General features: G+C 41.2%; 2 protein-coding genes across 4 annotated transcripts in view; one reads left to right on the top strand and one right to left on the bottom strand.

Annotated features, from left to right (window-relative positions):
* The window catches only part of KIAA0586 (KIAA0586 ortholog), a 73,332-nt gene extending 68,857 nt beyond the window's left edge, over positions 1-4,475 (bottom strand). Inside the window, exons 1-3 of the mRNA XM_059819288.1 lie at positions 4,172-4,475; positions 2,300-2,379; positions 1,156-1,225 (exon numbers count right to left, since the gene is read on the bottom strand). Coding sequence (XP_059675271.1) covers positions 1,156-1,225; positions 2,300-2,379; positions 4,172-4,475 — 454 coding nt within the window. The remainder of the gene's footprint in view (positions 1-1,155; positions 1,226-2,299; positions 2,380-4,171) is intronic.
* A 501-nt stretch (positions 4,476-4,976) lies between these two features.
* Positions 4,977-13,175, top strand: TIMM9 (translocase of inner mitochondrial membrane 9). 3 transcript variants are annotated; one of them, XM_059819388.1, is made up of 5 exons: positions 5,567-5,772; positions 6,611-6,710; positions 9,410-9,477; positions 9,822-9,917; positions 12,652-13,175. In XM_059819388.1, the coding sequence occupies exons 3-5, from the start codon at positions 9,439-9,441 to the stop codon at positions 12,784-12,786; spliced, it is 270 nt and encodes an 89-aa protein (XP_059675371.1). In that variant the 5' UTR covers positions 5,567-5,772; positions 6,611-6,710; positions 9,410-9,438; the 3' UTR covers positions 12,787-13,175. The 3 variants fall into 3 exon arrangements, with proteins under 3 accessions (XP_059675370.1, XP_059675372.1, XP_059675371.1); XM_059819387.1 differs by lacking the exons at positions 5,567-5,772; positions 6,611-6,710 and adding an exon at positions 4,977-5,017; XM_059819389.1 differs by lacking the exons at positions 5,567-5,772; positions 6,611-6,710 and adding an exon at positions 5,235-5,253.
* Positions 13,176-14,091: the final 916 nt, after the last annotated feature.

The following is a 14,091-nucleotide window of genomic DNA, read 5'->3' as shown; positions in this document are numbered from 1 at the left end:
AATGTGTTGCCAGCACAAACGACATTATCTGTTGCAATAACAAATTGTTTCCCTGCACTAAGGAGCAGACTTAAATCATGATGAGAGTAAGGGTAGGCTTCATTTAACACAATTTTATCTAGTATTGAATGTTGGTATCAATAACATATATTCTGGTATGCTATGAAAATGACAATATCTCACCTTCATAAAATTTGGAGAAAAATGCCATATAAATGGTAACTTGAGCTCAGACAACCCATTCAATAAAACCCTGCAAATTCTAACTTGAAAAAAAATTAATTTAGAAAAAAATACAACTGTGATATGAATATTTCCCCACGGGCATCATAAATAACAACAAATTTTCTGAATAGCTTTACATTATCCTAAAAGGACTGCAGGCTCTCCTTCATCCACTGTTTCCTGGGCAGAGGTAACAACCCAAGATGTAGCAGGTTTGGTGTTTCTCTACTGTTAATTACACACAGCTAGTACACATATGCTGATAAGTCAGCTAGCTGCTGCCTCTGTGAGAGTAACAGAGGAAACTAAAGCATTGCTTTTTGGCCTTAAGTGAGGGTATTGATTTGTGTTTCTTTCCTCTACACAGCCACAGATATCCAAGAAACCTGCAGAAGTGTATTTTCTTTAAAAAGTCTTCACTTCCCCAAATCTGATTGAAACTCACTGGCAGATTCAGAAGTTAATGGAAAAGGCATCGACAACGTGATTTCTTAGGTTCTTAAGGATTAAAAATATACTTTGTATGGCGTAGGTTACTTGCAGAAAAATATGCATTTGTAGTACAATTACTCACAACAGGAAAATGCATCCAAACAAGGTCCCCCCCACCAAATTCCCTATTCAGAGACATGAATAGTTTGATTAGCAAAAGGAATCTCAACATTCAGGTGCACTGGTAGAAGTCCCTCTCAGTTCATCACAACAGCGACATGTGCTAGTGTTATACCAGCAAGACTGAAGTAAAATTTGCAAAATTTAAGAACATAAATCACAATTATTGTCTTTTTATCAAAGAAACCTTTGAATATTTTCACTGAAAAATTTCTGTTGAAGAAAAATATTTGAGATAAAATCAAAACTGCCTTTTCCTCTAATTAATCAGTTTTGTTACAAAAACAAGGGCTGTAGCAGTACAGCAATGTGTCTTACCTTCAGGTCTTCTGCTATCTTCCAGTAGCAGTGAAGGATCTTCTTGTACTGCAGCTTCTCTAGGATAATCCTTCAGAACAAGAAGAGCAGAAAAGCATACATCAAAGCCTCTAGTATCAGCAGCCAAATTTTTAGAAGCAGATGGAATTGCTGAATACGCAAACGTAAACACATCTACACACTAACACAAGGTCTTGGAACAAAACATGTGAAGACCTCTACCACAGAATCATCTGGACTTTGAAATCAAGAACTCACATGACGTTTTAGGGACAAAAAACCTAGAAACACAATTCAAATTAAAAGTAAGTATTCTAAGTGCTGATTAAGTATACTCTCCTCATTTATGGCTGAAGTAGTAGTGAAACTACACATGTTTAAGTTTATACAAGTTGCTAATCTCAAACAATCCAGGATTACCCATCACACAGAATTAAGCACACGTAACACTGTAGAACTGAAGGGACTGAATTTTCTTTAAGTGCAATCTATGAATAATCCAAGTCTGTGAGGAGTCACAGAGGCAAGTTAGGAACGCAAAAATCTCTTACTTAACCTTATTTGATAGTGGAGTACTCCACCATTGTTTTGAGACTTTTGTTCAGCTCACTAGGTCTACTACTACATGCAGAAACTTTACTGCAATCCTTTCACAGCATAGGTGAATTTTATCCTCATGCATGCTCATCACAGTATGGATGCCCTAGAGACAAGTCTCCACTGTATGTAAGATACAACAAAAAAATCACAAGGAAATAAATCTTTCAATTTTAAGTATTAAAGAGTTCCATATAAATTGATGTCCATTTCATTATCTATGATACAAAGAGAAAAAAAAATCTACAAGAAGTTTTAGTTTTTTCTAACAAACATTGTGCCATGTGTAACCACTTTTTCAAAGGAAGAATTACACTAAAATTTAAAAACAAACCTTGGTATTTACTATGCAACAGGTAAACAAAGCTCCTCCAAACACTTCAGCATTAATATCACATTAGCAGCAACTCAAAGAGGAAAGCAGCTGCACAGTTACTGTGCAGGAGCTGAGCCAAAGATTTGCTATGCTTTTACAGAAGCTACAACTTTGAGAAAAATGCTGTTCCCTTCATCTGGGATTGCAGGAAGCAACAGTAACTTTTCTTACCATTTGTGATAAAAACATGGGCTCTGTAGAATTTTCTGCTGAAAGGAGATGTTCTGGACGTCCTTTAGTACTCGGGACTCCTAAAATAAAAGCAGTTTTACTGTGATCATAATGATTATTTATGCATTTTCAGTATACCTTGACTAACCCAAATCTCAACATTTCCTCTGTCTGTATCTTTAAATATCTAAACATAATGACTTCCGTAACACAAATGACCACAGCCATCAAGCTGAAGCATACAAACATTAATGAATTCTGTGAGCCTGGATTATAGATTTGTTCTACAATATAGGAAAAAGTCTCTGAAAAACAAGAGCATTAAAAAAATCAACAAGGTCTAGCTCAAATTCATGTCTAAAGATCATAGAAACATAGAAAGCTACTTGTCTAGACAGACAATTGTATGATAACATACCTTACCAAAGAAGGACACTGAGGACAGTACACATTTTAGTTATGTCAGAGACTAGTATGTTTTCCTAACACTATAAAAATAACATCTTTTGAAGGTGTTTGAACCTTGACCCCAAAATCCCTTTCCCAAACTCCAAAGACTGTAATTGATATGTATTTTGAACAAACAAAATGAATATTCTACCTAACTAGATAAGCAGCACAGATTGTGTCAGTCTTGAATTTGAAGAGTACATGGTACATCACCACAGTCTCATTCTATTAAAAAAAGACTTAAATTATTTACTTAATACTACTACAAATAGTTTTTTAAAAAAAAGTTACAGAAAAGGATGCAATTTATTTTTTTCATTTTGTTTTCTCATCTATGCGAGCTTCAATGGTACAGGCAGTACCAGCATATGTTGTTTGTGTGAAGCAGCTGGGGTTTAGGAGGAGTAGGAGTAGGGTTTGTTTGTTTGCTTTCCAAGACTACAAGGTAAGAAAAATAATTTTAACAAGTAAAATTTAAAGTCGTGGTAGATAGCAGGGAAGCTTTTTTTTTCCTGAGTTTTTTGAATAGTTGTTTAACTGATCAGCTCTGAAACTCATATTGTTCCATAAAACCTGCAAAAACTCTGCAAATTAAAAGACTAGAGCTGAATGACTTTCTCAGAATGTCTGCTTCCAACATTCAATATTTATTACCTTTCAAGTGTCCGATAAACAGTTCTTTATAAAACCAAGCTTGTACAGCTATAGCTTGAATATCTACTAGCTCAAGCTCTCGAGAAAAAAATAATCTTTAAAGAAGCAGAGAAAGAGAAGTGTTTAAAAGACTTTTTATCTCTCTCCCAGTATAAAACCACGAAATAATTCACAAAACTCCATGAAAACACAAAAAAGACCAAAATATTGGGACTACTCAGAGCTGTCTGCTGGCAGGCACAATATTCTGTTAGGCACAGATTTGTCTGCTGACTATACTTTGGGCATAAAATTGAAGAGATTCATATGGTGTCTAAAAGGATGACCTACAAACTGCATTAAAAACTGTGACAGACTGGGAAGGCATCAATCTTCTTAACTATGTCGTTTAGGTCCCTGCATGAGTACACTGTTTTATTCTCTGACGCTGCCTAAAACCTTCCTGCTTAGTATATTTGTGAAATGTCACGATGACAGTCATGACTTTTCTGATAAAGGTGAGAGTTGCCTCATAGTTAAGGACTAGGACTCTGGAGTCAAGACTGGAGATCTGTTACCGGAGCTCTGACTGCGCACCTCTCCCTGCCCAACTCGATTTTCATGGGCAAAACAAAGTCCGGGAAAACAAACACAACTTTTGAAAGAGTGCTGCTATTTGCAGTACCAGAATACAAAAATTCCGTAATTATAAAACTACTACATGACTGAAAACACTACACAGCGATTTTACCTCAAACCTAAGCTGAACACCCACGGTAAATCACGCACCTGGTGCCGCGCTGCGGGGGGTGCCGTGGGTTACTCCCCGCCTCGGAGCTCTGTTTGCCAACTCGGCTGGAGGAACGCTGGGTGCTCCGTCTCCAGCCAAAGCCGCATCAGCTGCCTGGAGGGGAGAAACCACTTCACGAAGCTTCTTGACAGCGATCGTCACTTTTTTCATACGGCCACCAACTCCTGTCACACTTTCAATGGGCTTCTCCCTGTGGACACTAGTGGAGTGAATGAGCACGTCGCCCGCCGTGACACTGGCCAGGGAGTCCTGGCTGAGGCTGGAGTTGCTTTCCGCTTCCATGAGGATCTCATCGCGCAGCTCTGGAAGGGAGTGCAAAAGCAGCACCCTGACAAAGAGGCCGTCCCCGCGGGCTAGGCGCTACGGCGGCGGCAGCCGCCCCGCCGCCTGCCCCCACGCAGGGAAAGCGGCCTGAAGGCTCCGGGGAACGGTTCCCCCCCGCGTCCCGGGCACGCCGGCACGCCTGCCCGCCTGCCCTCCCCGGCGGCCTGAGGGACGGAGAGCCCCACCGCAGCCCGCCCCGCTCCCCGCCACCCGCACCGGAAGCGCCCGCTCCCATGGCAACGGCGCCCGCCTATGCCCCCTTCACGCCTGCGCGCGGTCCGCTCCTAAATAGTGTCCGGAAGGAAACCTGCGCCCGAGCCCCGCCCGCTTCCCGTAGGGCAGCGAGGGGGGCAGATAAGAGCGCTGCGCCTCGGTGAAGAGAGTAAAGCCGTCGGTAAGTCTGTGCTCGCTGATTCGCCCCGCGGCGAATCGGCGGGGCCGGTAGGCCTGCTGCGGCCGGGCCTCTCTCCCCCGCGCGGTCCGAGCTCGTGGCGGTGCGGGTGAGTGCGCGCGGGCGGCGGCACTCCTGAGGAGGCCGCTCCGGGCGGGAGGGACCGCCTGCCCGGCGTGGCCCCGCCGCCTCGCCTCACGGCGGGCCCTGCGGCGAGGAAGTACAGCGTTGCGGGGGCGGCGGGCCGGGGTCAGCCGTCAGGTGCGGCCGTTACCGGGAGAGGCGCTGCGGGGCGGGCGGGACGGAAAAGGCCCCATGGATGAAGAAAAACCCGTCCCTTTTCGGGTATTTTCCTAGTGCCGGGGCGTCTTTTCCTCGGCTCGGGTGGGGAGGAAGGGGCGCGCTCGTGTGCCCGCACCGGGCTGGCGGGCGCTGGGTCTGTTGGGCTGGGGCTTGGCTCAGCGAGGTGGGGAAGCTCAAGGTGCCCTTGAAAGCAAGGACGGAAGGATGTAGTAAAAAAAAAAAAACCAACCCAAAAAACCCCAACAAACCAAATCAAGATGAAATTGTTTTATTTCCAGGTTAGCTTTTGATCATACGGGGTCACAAGTATCAGCCAGGCCTAATCTAACTTAAATAGGAGACCGCTTATGGAAAAATAATGATTTTTCTCTCAGGACAGAACCCCCTTGTGTGTTCAGTTTGTTCAAAGAGGCTCTCGGGGTGTCTGATTTCAGACTTACAATCTTAACTCGTATTTGGTGTTAGAAGACCTTTTCTACCATTGACCTTTTTTTCTTCAGAGCAGGGTCTAGCCCGTGGCTATGAGATAGCAAATTACAACAAGCTGTGCATCTGCATCAGGTACATGGTATTATACATCCACCTTCTGACCAGTCACTGCTGCCTCGCTGGGCGGGTGCAGGATGGAGGGTTGGTTGCCCAGGCACACAGCACCAGGAGTTTGGTGTTAAATTGCCTCTTGCCCTGAATTTTATGTGATTAGTTTAGCAGCCTGCTGGTTTTTATAGGTATTTGTAGTTTGATTAAATTCAGTAAAAGAGCTCTGTAAATCAATGAGGGTTTTTTAATCTGATGTCAATCAAGTTCTAGCCTAGTAATTCCCAACTATAAAACCCACTTTCTCTACAAGCTGTGGGTACTTTATCTTGACTTGTTTCTTTGACTTGGTATTTTTATTCTTCTTTTTCCCTTTTACACACATGCAGAAACACTTGTGTGGTGTTCTGTGTGTACAGTTGGAAGTGAAGGTTTTAAAAAAAAAAATTACAGCCTTCTATGTATAAGTAGGTTGTACCTACATCTAAGTCAGTTAATCAGGATACCAAGTGTGATGGATTTATGGTGTCTCTCCACAGACCCCTCCCCCAATAAAATGTATCTCCTTGCAAAAAGGTTGGGGGGGGGGGGAAACCACAAACACAAAACACAGGGCTTGTTTAGTTTCCATGGGAAAGGATACTGTTGACTCAAGATTAGGTAATAGACACTAATGTTGATGACATCGGTGGAAAAAACTTCCTTGCTGTAGTTTACAGTGCATGTTTCACCTGTAAGAACTCCAGGCTGTTAAATGGAGGCAGGCTTTTCAGCCACCCAGCAGTATAGTAATAATAATCAAAAGCTCTGTTCCAGTTACCAGTGCTTACGAGTCATGTTCATGAGCCTTCTGCTTCCCAAGGTCTGGAGATACAGCTGGGGAAGCTGTATTCCCACACAAGAAGTTTTAGAAGAGTTCTGGCTCCTGTTCCTCCTGCCGTGGAAACAGATGATTGACCCAGGTTAGCTAGGAATCTTCAACTTAATCACTGCTTTTATTTAATAAACAGCTTTTTTTAAAAAGGTAAAGCTTGTTGCTCTGTAGTGATTTCATGTTTCCATGGCAATGGGAGTGGCAGCTGCAGCAGAAGGAAATATTAGAGGCATTTTCCAGATTCTAAAAAAGGGCTGGGAGCTGGGATGGATCTTGCATAGAGAATAAGTTTGAACAGGCTAAAGCTTTTATTATCTGTGGAAAGAGGATGGAAAGCCCATTACGCCTAACTATGAAAAATCAAAACCTCAAGTTATCCTTAACTGCTAATTTTGCTCAGGGAGGCTTATTTTAAGAGTGTCTCTTTAGAACATCAAAACATATTTGGAAGAGATCCAGGGCCCTTCAAGAAGGGAGACATCCCAGCTGTTGCTGCTTTCCTGGTGAACCAGCATATCCAGGCCATGTGGCCCTTGTTGCAGAGGATTATTCAGAAATACCTGCTTCCTTCTGTGTGACGTGTTTAAAAATGCAATGCCGAATTTTCAAATGACATTTAGCCCAGAGGAAAGTAATCCAGGCTGCGTGGGCTTAAACCTGAAGCACACTGGAGTTGTCTGAGCAGCTATGGAAGAAGCTGTGTGGTGTGTTAGTCAAGGTGCCAAGCCCTGTAATGGGGCTTTTTTTCTTGTTTCACAGGCTGGAGGGAAAGGGGATAAACAACAGGAAAACTTGAAATTATACATTTAACATACTTTAAGAATAAACCAGGTATGCAGATTTCTGGGAACATTCAGGTAGCGCATTTTTAGATGTTAAGGCGGCTGTCTGTAATTTATAGCTACTGAAGAGGTGCAGTAGAGCGATGTAATTTCACTGCCCGCTGTGTCGAAAGTGTAAAACACCTGTAGAAGGACAAGTGATTCAGACATTTAAAATCAGATAGCGCCATTGTGCTGATTTAAATCAGAGCTATTTCCCAAGTGTAAAAGCTTCGTGGAACTGCAGTTCAGTAAAACGGCAATTTTAAGCTTGCCAAACTAGGCACAGAAGAACAAAAGATCAGGTTTGGTGTAAACAAGCACAGTGAAGCAATACTAAGTGTGAGAAAAGGGCACTGACAGTTGAAGCTTTTAGCTTTCTGTGCTTGGGAGAGGACAGAAGCCTTTCCTGTTCTCTGTGGTTTTTCACTCTCTGTTTAATAATCTAGTTAAAACTGACTTTGTAGAATTGTCACTAATTTTTTCTTCTAACAGGCTGAGAAATGAGAATGGAGTTGCTATCCATTTTAACTAGTTGTTGTCCCAGATGACAGTCATGTCTGCCTCTCATAAAACAAGTTAGAGATTTATATTAACCTGGGTAATGCCTTGTTTTTTCTGAGCAACCATATTCTGTAGGCTCTCCTTAAGAGTAACCGGGGTGACTGGTTGTGGGGCTGTCCATCTAAAAATCCAAGAATCCTATGTGCTCTTTACCTCCAATCCCTGAATTGACTTCCAGGGTAGTGACAAAGTGTAATGTTAAGAGGCAGATGTTACAATCACTCTGCTACTGGGAGGGGGCGTAAGGAGAATATGTGCTTGTGAAAGCTCCATAGTGCTATTTTTAGTTGCTTAGTTTTCTTTCTATTGCAGAAATAAGTATTAATGTCTTTTTCTTCTTGATCAGAAGGCTTGCTTACCCTCTCCCTTCCCACTGCCAAGAGACTGGAATAGTTTAAGCTTTCTAAGACACTAATATCTTGCTCAAAACTTGGCAAAGCATAATACAAGATTAATTATAAGTAGCCCTTGCTAAAGGGCTAAATGAACTTTTTTCACAAAGTGATTATACTTCAGTGCTAACTTTTCTTCCAGAAGTTGAAGTGAATTAAACTGAAGGATCTTGTTCTTATCAATGTGTAATGTTAGCTTGCATTATCATCTGTGATAGGTCTTAGATAATATGTAAATCAAGGGAAAAGGAAGATAGCTTTCAGTATTCTTCTAGGAAACCTGCAGGGATGCTTTCAAGCCTTAACTTGTTTACTGTGTTGGATTAGGAATGTGAGTCTTCCTTGAGGATGCTTGCTTAAATTCTTGGATCTATGGTTGTTCATTCTTCCCTTTTTCTTCGTCTGCTTCACTTCCTTTAAGGCCATTCTCATTCTTCTGTTTTCTTGCATTTACTTCACTATATTCAATGACCAGAACATTTGCTCTGGTTTAAGTGTTTTGTGAGAATGCAGCTACATAGAAACCAGGCATCCGCTTCTCTGATGCAAGCAGGCTTATGCTGCATCTGTTCAGAGTAGCTACCATTTCATGCTTGCCTCTTTTCCTTACTGTTTTTACAGATGATGTCTAAAGTCGCTAAAACTTTAAGGCTAGAAAATGTTATTGCTTGTTTCTCCCCCCACTTCTGCCCTAGTTGTACTTCATGAGCTTGAAAACATTTATGAAATACCTTTTTTAAATAACTTTAACTGTTTGAACACTTAAAAAGTGTTCAAAGGACAACAGTTAACAGGTGGATCTGGGAAGATTTCATACCTGAAATTACCTTGGATGTTCTTTTAACTGGATACATTTCAAATAGATAACTCTCCTTCAAGTGGATGGCTTGAAAGTTTGCTAGCAAAATTGCATTTAAACACATTTCAGGGATGTATAAAATTCCATTCTGTTGTAAGATGTTGCAGTTCATATGCATGCTTTTTGTGTGAAACTCTACTTTTATCTTCAGAATAGGTGAGTGAATCACAGTGGTAGAATATGGCTGGGCAAATATCGGAATCTGATCAGATCAAGCAGGTAAGATGCTGTTATTCATGAGTGGTGGCTTTGAAGATCTTATATTACTTTGTCACATAGAGTAAAAGGTGTGGGGCATGGAGAAGGACAAAAAGTTTAAGTTATCATCTGAGTTAAGACTAGTTCTTTAGCAACCAAAACTTAAACATTTGACCATTGACAGACACAGTATAGTATCTGATTTGAGTACTGGCAGCATTTGGTGCTGAAATCTTCAGACTGATAGTAAATTTTTCTAATGACTTGTCCTTTAAATGTTAGTGTCACCAGATGGCCCATGCAGCTGTGTATGAGAAATGAATGTAGAATTTTTTCATACTCATCTGTTCAATTTTTGTTTATAGTTCAAGGAGTTCCTTGGAACATACAATAAACTTACAGAAAACTGCTTCCTGGATTGCATAAAGGATTTCACTAGCAGAGAGGTTAAACCAGAAGAGGTAAGTAAATGTTTCCTGTGCTTTTAATGACCCTTTGGTAGAACTGCTGTGTAGCATTCCAATTTCAGAAGCAACTTAGCTTTGATCTTTCAAATAGCTAAAAAGCTCGTTAGCAGTCTTTAGTGGAGTACAGGTGTCTGGCATGTAGCTTCCAAGTGAGAAAAGAAGTGAGTTAGTGGAAGGAAGGGAAATAGCTTGATTGTAGTTTTGCTTCTCCAAGTATGTCTAAAGGTGCTGACAAATACTTCTTTGCACCCTAACAGTCTGTTTACAAGAAGAAACCAAACAAACAGAGCCAAGTGCTTTTTGATGTGTTAGATCATCAGCTACAGACAAACTACGGGCTAGGCCCTCTTGAGGTTTTGTCAGTATTGTCTTTTCAGTGTGTACACACAGAGGGAATCTTTCCGATCTCACTGTGAATATTGGCTGCTTATTGCAATTCCATGTATTTCATTCTCTGAGCTATCAGAGGAGGTTCTTGTGCCTCAACTTCTGATGGGTGGTATCTTTATGGACATGGAAGTTGCCCACCAACAGCCTGCATCTCGTTCTTTGAAGGTAGAATCCTATGGAAACACTTGTTTACCTATCCACATTCCCTGCATTGTAGTGAGTCATAGAAATATGGGCCTCCAAAGCTCTGGCTGTTAAATCCACTTTTCTGCATTGCAGGGAGCTCCATCACATAGTCATCTGCAAAAAAAAAAAAAAGATTAAGCTCTTGATAAGATTAGTTGCATGGTTTTTGCCTCTCCTCTGCTGTTGAGAGGCTGTTTCAGAATCTCATAATTTGGGTGGTTAAAAGTCTAATAACCTTTGCTTGACTCTGCTGGCAGGGGAAAAAAAAAAAGTTTTAAACTAATCGTTGTTTTTGAGCCTCCTTGGAGTTTAACTCCTCAGCACATGCAAAAATCATGTCTCCTTCCAGCTTCTGTTTTGCTGTCCTAAACAAAGCTTTTTTAGCTTCCCAAGGCAGGATTCCTTGTTTCCCTAATCTTCTCTGTATCTGCTTTAGTGGAATTTTTATTGACTACAGGAGGTCAGAATTATTCTGGATAAGGTCTCATTACTGTCTTTTTCCAACTCATTTTGAACTGCTTGAACAATACAAGGAGTGTCAGTTAACAGAACTGACAGAAGTGTTAGCGGCACAACCTCTTTACCTTTCTGGGTTGGTATTTGATTTCCAGTAGAGGATTATACTACTTTCTTCTGCTACCTGAAGTGTTACTAGAATTTCTTTAAAAATAACGGTTCATGTAGTCTTTAATGAAAGACCAAAACCAAAGAATGCTCCTTGGAGGGAAATTAAATTTAAGATTATTTAGATACAAAAAATATTCTTAGATTCTGATCTGCTTTTTTTTTTGCTTCTGTGATCTGCAAAGGGACCATGTCTGGCAGTACAGGAGCCATCTGTTAACGATGGAGGCTAGGAAGAAACTTTCTTATGGGAAGCTTTGTTCATAATTATCCATTACAGGGTTTCTTGCAGAGCATCTGGCTCTTGCCCTTGCTGGAAACAGGATACTGGTCTAGATGGATCACTGGTCTGATCTGATATGGAAATTCCTATGTTCCTATTTAAAGTTGTAGTTTCTTATCAAATAATTAAGATGAATACCTCCATAAATCTCCTTTGAGATTCTGTATTTGAAAAAAGCAGCTTCTGACCTCTTTCCCTACAGCAAGCCTGCCCTGCAAGTCAAGACTTCCCTGGGCGCCATATCACAAACACCACGCCCTCTGGGAGAAGTGGCTTGGGGTAGTTCCAGAATTTGTTTCCTAGTCAGACTTAACTCCTGCTTAACAGGTTTTGCTGTAGCTGATGCCAGGTCAAGGAGTGAGAAGGGCGGGTAGTGTGCACTGCTGCATGGGGTTTTTTTGTCTTGTTCATTTTCAGCGCCTCTGTTTTTCACATCCCTTTATACTGAGCAGAATTGAAGCAATTTCTGGTTTTCTAGCAATCGTGCAAAGTGGTCATCTTTCCTTTCTATCTGAATTTAACTTTCCCAGTGATAGCAAGGTTTAGAACTGTGATACAGAATATCCTATTGGTAGAACTGTTGCTCAGAAATAAGCTCAAACTCTTTCTCTACACTTAAAGAAAGAAAAAAAGAAAACACCAAACCCTCTAAATTTTAAAATATACTACCATGGATGGAATAGGCCTTGGTATTTATTTCCCTGTCCAGCTGACTGAGAGAACTTCAGAGGGTATTCTGGTTGCTTTTGTGAAGGTTAACCAAGCCAAGCAGAAGATGACTGATAGAGCTAATAGGAACAAGGTCAAAAAGAGGTTGAAATGAGCTAGCACACAGTAGACCATATTTGGCTGTCAAAAATAGTATGTGTTTGTAAACAGAATGAAAAAAGACTAATTTAATAGATTTAGTATTTATTGCAAAATAAAATGCTTTATATACTTTAATTTCACAAGAGGAGCTCAAGGATGAAATAGTAATATCTTCTAGATCTGAGATGTCTTCCATTAAGACTTTCATATGAGAATGAATATTAAAACATGTTTCAGACATCCCTCAAAACTGAACTTAGTGTTTTCTGCTGCACAGAGAGGCTGTGTGCAATTGGTCCCTCATCTTGAGGCTTGACACAGAATATGAGATGTAGTCACCTAATCATTTAGCCCTGTATTTGATTATATTTTGGGCCCTTTTTGGGGAAGTGTTTTAGTTACTGTTTGAAGCCTTCTGTTTCCCTCTTCCTCTAGATGACTTGCTCAGACCACTGCCTACAGAAGTATTTAAAAATGACACAGAGGATCTCCATGAGATTTCAGGAGTACCACATTCAGCAGAATGAAGCTCTGGCAGCTAAAGCAGGACTGCTTGGCCAGCCTCGTTAGACAAGAGCACTCTGTTCAGACTTCACAAGCAGGGCCAGTGTTCACTGGGCAAGAACACATTTTGGATTTTCTACTGTTGGGATGTATGTCCAGCAGTCCAGCAACTCAGAAGAGTTCTAGGTGCTGTTCAGACAGTGGAAACCATGAAGGGTTAAACAAGAAGTGAGTCATGGTGGACTGGCAATGGAGTCTGTTTCTGAGGCCCTTTTCACTCTACAATGGAGTAATATTGATACAAACTTTTTCAGGGCCCACAGACTGGTATGTTTAAATTTCAGCGGGGTGGGAGGGTTATACTGCCTTTCTGCTACGACTGGTTCAGATGAAAAAAAAGTGTAATATGGGAAATACTTTTTTATTTAATTCAAGTAAAATAAATGGGAACTGTACACTTGTATCTATGTTCTTTCCAAAGATACATTTTTAGGATGCTATTGAGAGCAGTGTTTTGTTTGCTGTGGTCTCATTCTCCTTTCAGCTGCTACAGAGTTCTGTTCATTCATTGCTGCTTCAAGTTGCTGATAGATAACAGAATTAGTGACTTTGTTTTCAGCAGCTGGGGATTTGTGAATGTGTTATTTCTCTTAATTTGGGAAGAGCTTCTGCTGAGCCACTCTAACAGAGCCTTGTGATCATTCTGACTCTCCTGGAGTGCTGGATGGTGATGATTGGAGCATCAAGCCAAGGGTGGGTATAAATGACAGACAGCTGCTGTAACTAATGAGCTCAGGTAGGCAGGGATGTTCTGCTAGCTTATCCCTTGGTTATGTTTGCCTTGTGCTTCACCAGGTCATTTACAAGGGACAGGAGTGTGTCATTAGCAGCATCTGTGCCCAAGGCAACTTCTATGCACTCCTGGTTTCCCTTGGGGAACCCCAGGGGTCCTCCAAACCCAGCTTCCTTGCCTGATGCAAGCATGATGCACTCCAAGCACTGAGCTTGCTGGCAGTTTTCTCCTTTAATTGTGTGAATGCCAACACGAAGTACAAGGTACACACAAAATGATGTCTCTTTTTACTGCTGGATGAGTATAGAGAGAAGTTTGTGGAAGCCAGCTGTTACGTTGTGGTTTTAGTTTGGAAAAAACACCATCCTTTGAAAGGATCTTGATAGCTGAAATCCTACAGTCAGATTGTTAGTACAGTAGAATATTAGCTAACGGACACATTTACTTTAGTTCTAACTAATAAAATGCAGTAACAAAAGGAACTGAACATCCGGATTACCATAGTGATTTTGAGATTTCAAGCAATGAAGATGGAAACAAAGCTATTTCATGTCAGCTGCCAGGTTCTGTTGTTGGGT

Source organism: Gavia stellata, chromosome 7, assembly GCF_030936135.1.
Source record: "Gavia stellata isolate bGavSte3 chromosome 7, bGavSte3.hap2, whole genome shotgun sequence".
Taxonomy (NCBI): domain Eukaryota; kingdom Metazoa; phylum Chordata; class Aves; order Gaviiformes; family Gaviidae; genus Gavia; species Gavia stellata.
This window is presented reverse-complemented; position numbering and strand designations above follow the sequence as displayed.

What these genes read in the sequence shown, in the direction of transcription:
- TIMM9 (XM_059819387.1), top strand. Translation starts at nt 9,439, where the DNA reads ATGGCTGGGCAAATATCGGAATCTGATCAGATCAAGCAG. An exon ending in AATCTGATCAGATCAAGCAG is followed by an intron (nt 9,478 to 9,821) that starts GTAAGATGCTGT and finishes TTTTGTTTATAG; the next exon opens with TTCAAGGAGTTCCTTGGAAC. An exon ending in GAGAGGTTAAACCAGAAGAG is followed by an intron (nt 9,918 to 12,651) that starts GTAAGTAAATGT and finishes CTCTTCCTCTAG; the next exon opens with ATGACTTGCTCAGACCACTG.